The sequence below is a fragment of the Rhipicephalus microplus genome, chromosome 6, assembly GCF_043290135.1.
Source record: "Rhipicephalus microplus isolate Deutch F79 chromosome 6, USDA_Rmic, whole genome shotgun sequence".
Taxonomy (NCBI): domain Eukaryota; kingdom Metazoa; phylum Arthropoda; class Arachnida; order Ixodida; family Ixodidae; genus Rhipicephalus; species Rhipicephalus microplus.
The window spans coordinates 192873230-192881190 of NC_134705.1; the positions used below are offsets into that span (position 1 = coordinate 192873230).

General features: G+C 47.5%; 1 protein-coding gene across 1 annotated transcript; it reads left to right on the forward strand.

Annotated features, from left to right (window-relative positions):
• The first annotated feature begins 346 nt into the window (after positions 1-346).
• Positions 347-7699, forward strand: LOC142766112 (uncharacterized). Its single transcript, XM_075867961.1, has 4 exons — positions 347-868; positions 2467-2736; positions 6524-6848; positions 7566-7699. Exons 1-4 carry the CDS (start codon positions 395-397, stop codon positions 7697-7699), a joined length of 1203 nt encoding a protein of 400 aa, XP_075724076.1. The 5' UTR covers positions 347-394.
• The last annotated feature ends 262 nt before the right edge of the window (positions 7700-7961 follow it).

A 7961-nucleotide genomic window follows, 5' to 3' on the forward strand; every position in this document is an offset into this window, starting at 1 on the left:
GGACATGAAATCACTACCGCAACTTAGGAAGGTCATGAGAGTATCTTGGAGAGTGAAGCCTCAAGAGGATATGCTGCGCGTCTCAATAGATTTCCCCTGCCCAGTATAAATAGAAAGCTTTTAACACTTGCAATTATATTGCCCCTATAATTAGTTAATATCTTTAGTATGGCAGGTACAACCATTGTCTCTATCATCATGAATTATCAACTGGCGTGCACGTGGGAACAGCATCTAACCTTCGCGTAGCGCTTGGCCGATCCCCCTGAGTGGGTAGGTGCCAATCATCCAAGGAGTGTCATCATCAACATATCTGCAAGATTCTTGGCCAGTCCCCCATAGCGGATATGCGTCACGATCAATAGGTGAACAAGAACAAGAACAGGAAACAGACATGCCAGAGGTCACCGGTCCCTTGCAGGAGTGGAAAAGGCACGCCGGCGACAAGTCCCGGAGACCCCTTGGGAAACGGCAAGTCGAGGTCATGGCTGCATCACACTGCCAACTGACGGAGACTGTACAGACTGAGGCCGACGAAAAATGGGTTTTCCTGCAAAATGACGGCGACGTAGCGAAGAAACAGCTGCTCGAGGAACAAGATGGTAATGCGAAAGGCGAGCAGGAAAGCACCAGACAGCAAAGCATTCAAGATATGGAAAAGTTATTGCGCTGGTGCAAATCATGGTCATACGATGCGACCGAATTGAAGGAAATTATTCGCTATTCCGATGAACGACTGGGGAGTGCCCAAAGTGCAGACAGCACTTTCGGATGGTTTCCCTCGGCGTGGAACGACACTTTCGTCCTCAATGCCCTCCGGAATGACATGCGCCTATACCTTCTCGTTGCCACTCTCTTCGTAAATACCGTGAGTTGAAACGCTAGATAAGATGGCTGTCATTGCCGTCGGCTGTATGTAGAATTGTGACCATTATTCAGAGCAAGGTGGAGGTTTCAATTGAAACCTGCAAACGAGTTGTGTCACCGGAGGCTACATTTTAATTAGGTAATACTGCTTCCATCAAGGCATGTAGAAGCTCTTGTGTTAAAGCATGGATATTAGCGAGAGTCCTCGTCCGACGTCAGCACTCACGGGCATGCGATTCCGTGATGCCCACAGCGCAAGTGATTCCTGTGCTCTAGGTTAAGGCCTGACCACATGTGCGCGTTGCAGAGCTTCAGCATGTGGCTTTCTGAAGTGGCGCTGCACCCTCTTCCTATAGAGAGAGGGTGTGCAGTTATGTGAAGCTTAGCAGCCTCTCTTTTTATAGACCCTTTTCATAAATACGCCACCTGACGGTGAGCTTTTCGTCAGTTTCGCTTCGGTAAGGAGCGTGAGATAGCTGACGCCATCATGAGGGCATGAAAAGCACGGCCGTCAAATGCGTGAGTGCTGTGATGTTTGTTTTTGCGGCTAGTTCTCCGTATCACCCGCTGCAATCGCACCACTTTCCAGCTTGAACGAGCTCCTAGTACTCTACGATAAACTTTCTGAGCTGCTTCCGCTGCACAATGAGCAATAGTCTGTACCCTTCGACGGGTTAGACGGGCAGTTTGGCTTGTTATGACTGGAAATGCATGGATCCGGCCTGCAAGAGACTCATCGGCTTGCCCTTCCGACGCGGTCCACGTCCTGCAGGCACGCAAGAGGTGTCTGTGTGCGCTGAAAGAAACGCGCATCTGCATCGCTGGGACACAGCCTGCGTCGTCTGATGCGGTGCCCTCACAATGGCGGCAGCCTGTAGTTCGCGTCCGCGGTGCTAGGGGCGCCCTTTTTCGAAAAGGGTCTATAGGAAGAGGGCGTATAAGGCCACGTGAAAAAGCAAAAATCCACGCGCCAAGGCGCTCCATCGGACACGTGAGGCTAGGGCTTTAGCTCCAATTTTACGACGCACCATAAACTGTCTAACCATTAGTTTCCAGCATAGTTGACGGGCCCGGCAGGCCCACGATAAACACACAACTCAATTTGGACGGTTGCGCTTATACGCTTCGCAAGCCATGGCTCGAAACAAGACATGTCGTATGAACTGCTACGAAGTAGTTAGCTGACTGCTTCGCATGATATCTATTCCCAGAGTACGTTGTATCTGCCAGTTCTCTTTTTATCTCCTGCCGCCGACAAGAGCTCTCGCTGAGTGGTGCCCCGTCCTCGGACTCCTGCGACCATGTCCATCTTTCTGTCTTCTCCTTGCTTCTGGACGTCGCTGTCTCTGTGCCATGCTCTCTCCTTCCCCCTCTCTATCTCTATACCTTTAATCCTATCCTTTTAATCTCTCCTTGCCCCCATCCCTCGTGAGCTACTGTTGAGGTGTCGCACTCTGGTGCAGACAGTTACGGGGCTCACTTTTCTCTTCTTTTCCCCTTTAAAAATTACACAAGAATCACATATTCTCTTTTTATTGAGCGTGTGTCGACCAATCGTTGCAGTCGCCTAACTGTTCAATGTCTGCGCATTTTACGCAGGGGCTGCTCCTGCTTGCCGCACTGGCGTCGCTGATGGAATGTGACGAGCTACATGCGCTGCTAAACTGCCTGAAACACTTTACGACGATGACGCAGAATGCTGCCGTACTCTCCATCGCCACGAAATTTCTGTCCCTAATGGCGGTCAAGGCGAGCGCCGTGGATAAGTCGCGGCACGCCGGCATTCTATGCGGTTTGGTCATCGCCACTGTTGCAATCCTGCGCTTCACCGGCTGCACCTTAACTGCTGATGCGGATGCAGGCATCAGAGTGAGTTTTTCTTTCAATCAGACAATGTACTAGAAAAAAAAAACATGAACGTGGCAAAACTTATAGTGAAGCAATTGCATCCGAGTGGTACGTGGAATACTCTGGAGTGCTAACTTGCGTGCGTGTGCTGCCGAATGTGCTGTGTTTATCTCTATTTCCTCTCTGCTCTCTTTTTTTCATCTGCCCCATCCCCCTCCCATGTGCAGGGTAGCAAACCGGCTACCTATAGACTGGTTAACTTCCCTGCCATTCTTTTCCTCCTATCTTCCTTCGTTCCTGGAGTCATAACTTGTTTTTTTTTTCATATGCAATATGAATGATGAACCCTAACCAACAAACTCGGCAACGTGCCTTAGCAAGTATTCTTTACCTGGGAAAACACGCGAAGAATGTGCTACGTGTTTCACATTGCAATCAGGAGAACCTTTTCAACATGGTGGGATTTTCTGTTCGCGCATAATTTAGAACGCAGCAACGAATGCTGTGCTGTAGTATGCATGGTCACAAAGAATGCTTACACCAGTAGCATTGAGCACTGGGCGTTGCTTCAGGGCATGCACATTAATGTTATTATTATTATTATTATTAATATTATTATTATCATTATTATTATTAATATTGACTTCTATAGTGGAACCTGCGCCACTTGTTGACACTTTAGCTGTAAATCTGCCGCACAGCTATTTACTTGATAGATCATGCCATACAGCTTTAAATAACCAGACATATTTGTACAAAGGCACCAGTGGGTTCACTCAATTTTAAATATTAGGCTCCGTGCCGTTCTTAATTTCCTTGAATGACATATCTTCTGTCATTCAGAATTTTCTTCTTTTGTATACCGATAACATCAATGTATTCAAGGAAATTCACTCAGCAAACAATTGCGTTAGTAGCAGTTGGATCTGGGTTTTTTTTCTAAATGTTGCACCAGCAGTCAACTTTTTCTGAATACCCCAAAGACCGAATTCATGAATATCAGTTGCAAAATATGTATCGTGTCGTTCTCATAGTGCATCCTTATGCAAGCCCTATGTCATCATTCCTTTTTGTGTTCTTTTTGACACGTCAAAATTTTGTTCTCACACTAAGCGTGCTGCTATGTCGTGTGTAATTTTTCTTGTCCATGTTTGGAGAATATCTGGGCAAACTCGTAGAGATATAGTCTTGGAGAAGATGTACATCGCAATATGTCTTCGTGAGCTAGAGCGTGCTTCTCTGATCTGATATGACACTTATCATTCCAGCAGTAATGCAACTGAATGACCTTGGGAAAAAGAAATCCTAGGCTTGTACTCGTATAGCCATAGCTTCACTGGGAAGTAATCTGCACCTTGTTATTGTATCGGTGCGTAATTGTATTGACATTATTATTGATATTCTCGAATAATGTTTTCGATGAACTGCATAATGTCGAAGGACATATTGTTGGGTTGGGTTAGGTTAGGTTAGGTTAGGTTAGGTTGGGTTAGGTTGGGTTAGGTTGGGTTAGGTTGGGTTAGGTTGGGTTAGGTTGGCTTAGGTTAGGTTAGGTTGGGTTGGGTTGGGTGTGGTTTGGTTAGGATGGTTTAGGTTGGGTTAGGTTAGGTTGGGTTAGGTTGCGTTAGGTTGGGTTAGGTTAGGTTGGGTAAGGTTAGGTTGGGTTAGGTTGGGTTAGGTTAGGTTGGGTTTGTTACCACACGTAATTTAGGTATGTGCATCCGTGTAGCGGGAAACAGGGTGGTGGCAGAAAAAGATGACGTTCGGCTTGTGGCTAGAGGTCTCAGGTGCGCGTTCACTGTATACCTTCGAATCAACCGTTAGGTCGCCTCTGAACAAACCCCTCTCGTAGACGTAACAATATGTTCCCCTGTGATTTTTATCTCAACACATTAAACGCGTTCGACACCTTAAACTACTCTGCACTACTTTCAAAATTGTACGTTTTCAGTTCCAAGGGTCCGTATTTTAAGTTTCGTGAAAAATATCGATCCATGCAAAGTGACCAGGTCATTTGGTTAGGAAAATCCCTTGTTTTATCCTTTTCATTATTCAGGACTAAAAAATATCAAAACAGTTACTTCTCAGTTACAGGCTTTCTTTAAAGACGTGGTGCCATGTAATTTCTGTGCTATAACAAGCCTCTTGCGGCTTTGCTCCGTGTGCAAACACACTGCACACGAATGTCAGAACGGAGCAACCCATTTAGAAAATATATTTTAATTCACTTACAACTCAACGAGATCGCCCATGATGCAGAGCGCGCACTTACCGACCGCACTGCCACAGGGCAACCTCATCTTGCTGGGTTGGATACCAATCGGGATGCACCAATTACGTACAATGAAATTACAAAGCACTTTTACTTGGAACGTCGCATTTTTCCACCCCCACATCCGAAACTTAACCGACCGCAGGCATTAACCCTACGCCTATTACAGACACACACGTACCCAAACCTTGCCACGCTTCACGTTTATTATCCCGATGCATACCCCAGCGACACATGCCCATCATGTGGACACACAGCGACACTCGAACACATGCTCCGGGAGTGTAGAACAACTCCTCCCGACTCTACCTCAAGCAAGTGGGAGAGGTCCCTCAGGAGCTCACTTCTCGCCGACCAGCGATGGGCCGTCCAGCAGGCCCACGAAGCGGCCGCCAGGTACTCCCTGTCGGTCCCTACGTGGGAGACGCCCGCTACGCGCTAAGCGCGTACTGCAGGACCGGAATAAAGTTTTTTCATTCCATTCAATTCACTTACAAAGTGTGCCTAAATGCTCTTTCTCTCGATCGATCCCCATCGCAAGCGCGTTCAGCATTGACGTACGTAGTTCTATAGGAAGGACAACAAAAATTCTAGTGACGCACACCAGATCTGCAGTGAGCGTAGCCATGCGCAGGTTTCATCTTCAGGGGGGATGAACGTTCATCGCAGTGCAAAATTTCCCAATGACGTCAATGTATGGAGCTGGCTAGGCTATCCCAGTCGCTGCCTGTTAGACACAAGCAGTGACTAGGATAGCCCAGCCGTTCAAAGTATAGTAAGGTAAAGTAAAGTACAGGGTAAGAAAACAGAGTTCGGTACAGGAGGAAGGACCAGTGGAGGAAAAAAGAATACTTAATTTTACGGCCTTGTAGCAGTATGGTTCATGCACTACAGAAAGTTGATATGTGTAGTATAGCATACGGAGTATGAGTAGTATAGTATGCGGAGTATGCATAGTATGGCATATAGCATAGCATGGGGGCTTGGCCACGTGAAGTCACGTATACCTGGTCATGCGGAGTGAAATCGCGTAACTATACTCTCAGAAGATGTCCTGCCAAAGCCACGTCACTGAAGCGGTGCCGGGACACGGGCTTGGAAAGGCGCCTTCTTTTCCGGTGGTCTGAACATAATTAAGCTCCACTGTCGGTTCCTGTTTCACACCGCTTGAGCAGATGCACACATCTTTCAAAGAATTTAGTGATACATTGTTTCGCTGCCTATGCTCCTTTTCGTCTTGTATTTTTATGCTGGAAGGAGACATTTTTTTTCTTTCAATAGAGGTATCTTTTCTTAAAGTGTTGTCATCATTGCAAAACAGCGTTCTCGGTTCTGCAACATAGTTTACTGTAAACTTACCAATTTGCTCCAATTGTAATCTAACTTACCAACTTTTGTTTTAGTTTTGCAATATTATCGACGCCTTGATCGAATAGTATACCGACCAATCAGATGCTCAACAGCGTCATTGTAATACCACTTGTGTACACGCACCACAACATTCTTGCGTTTTCAAACTCGACTGCTCGTTCACAGGTTTTGGAGGAAGCTCGGCGCCAGGCGAATTCAGAGTGGTTCAGAGCAGAAGGGGCGATGACACTCGCGTGTACAGGAGCAACAGTGCTGTCCACTTCATTGATTGTCCTAATGGCGATCGACGGCAAAGTCACGCTGGCGGCCTGCTACCTCCACTGGCGAATGATTTCGGAGTACGCCTATCTCGTCCCTGGACGGAGTTTGCATGGATGGGCGGGCCGGAAACCATCGATCGGTCTGATGATCGCTGCCTTGCTCGTCTGCCTTGCAGTGCTTCTTCCGGCAGTCGGAAATCCCGTGTTCCCGAATCCATCAGGATCATCCGGTACGCATTTCTAAAATACGTTTCAACCCACTCATGGCGACCATTTAGCAGTCAGATGCTGCTGCACCATAAACTTTTGCCTGCTTGTTACGCTGAAATAACCCACGTACTACAAAGCCTTGGTGCTTTATTATCGGTCTGAAGTTAATAGACAAATATCTGGAAGAAAAAAAAATAGAACAAATATAGGATGATAGCAACACACTACAACGTCTGCTACGGCACTTGCTCTTCAGTTCGCTGCTTCATGATACTTTCTGTACGGTTAATGAACTGGGAGGAAACACGTCACCTATGCGACGCGTTCGTTTCCGGTTATTCATTGAATCTAGATAGATATGTGGGGTTTAACATCCCCAAACCACCTTATGATTACGAGAGACGCCGTAGTGGAGGGCTCCGGAAATTTCGACCACCTGGTGTTCTTTAACGTGCACCCAAATCCGAGCACACGGGCCCACAACGTTTCCGCCTCCATCGGAAATGCAGCCGCCGCAGCTGGGATTTGATCCCGCGAGCTGTGGGTTAGCTGCCGAGTACCTTAGCCACTAGACCACCGCGGCGGGGCATTCATTGAATTCAGTAAATGTACACTGTAGAATGGTTTTGAAAATGAGTACGAGATTTTCACGCGTAGGATGTTGTACGGGGCGGGGCGTTCGCTGATGTCGGCCGCGACAGTGCTCGAGACAACGTCCTCATGTTCGATGTTCGCAGTCGCCGCTGTCATGGCCTACGTGGCCGAGCAGGCGGTGGTGGCGCTGGTGATGCAGCGTTCCGAACGGCCGTATGCAGACACTGACTCCCTTCCGGAAGTCAGGTTTCTGCTTCGCGGGAGTGGTTTGAACTAGCGAGAGTGGCGGTGGCGCTTCTGGAAAGAAAGTCTACAAAGTGAATTCACCCATCGTTAATCGGATCACGTGGTTCTCCGCTCACGCGAGGAACCACGTGTTACCAGGCTGCCAGAATTCCCATGAGACTGCTGCGGAAGATGTGGTCTTAGAGAGCAATGTTTGTGCGTGTTCTCGGCAAAGAAGACGCGTGGATAAAACGCAAACGAGACAATTTTCGTGCGTAGTTGTCGTATAAAAGTTTAAATTACCATGCGGTCAA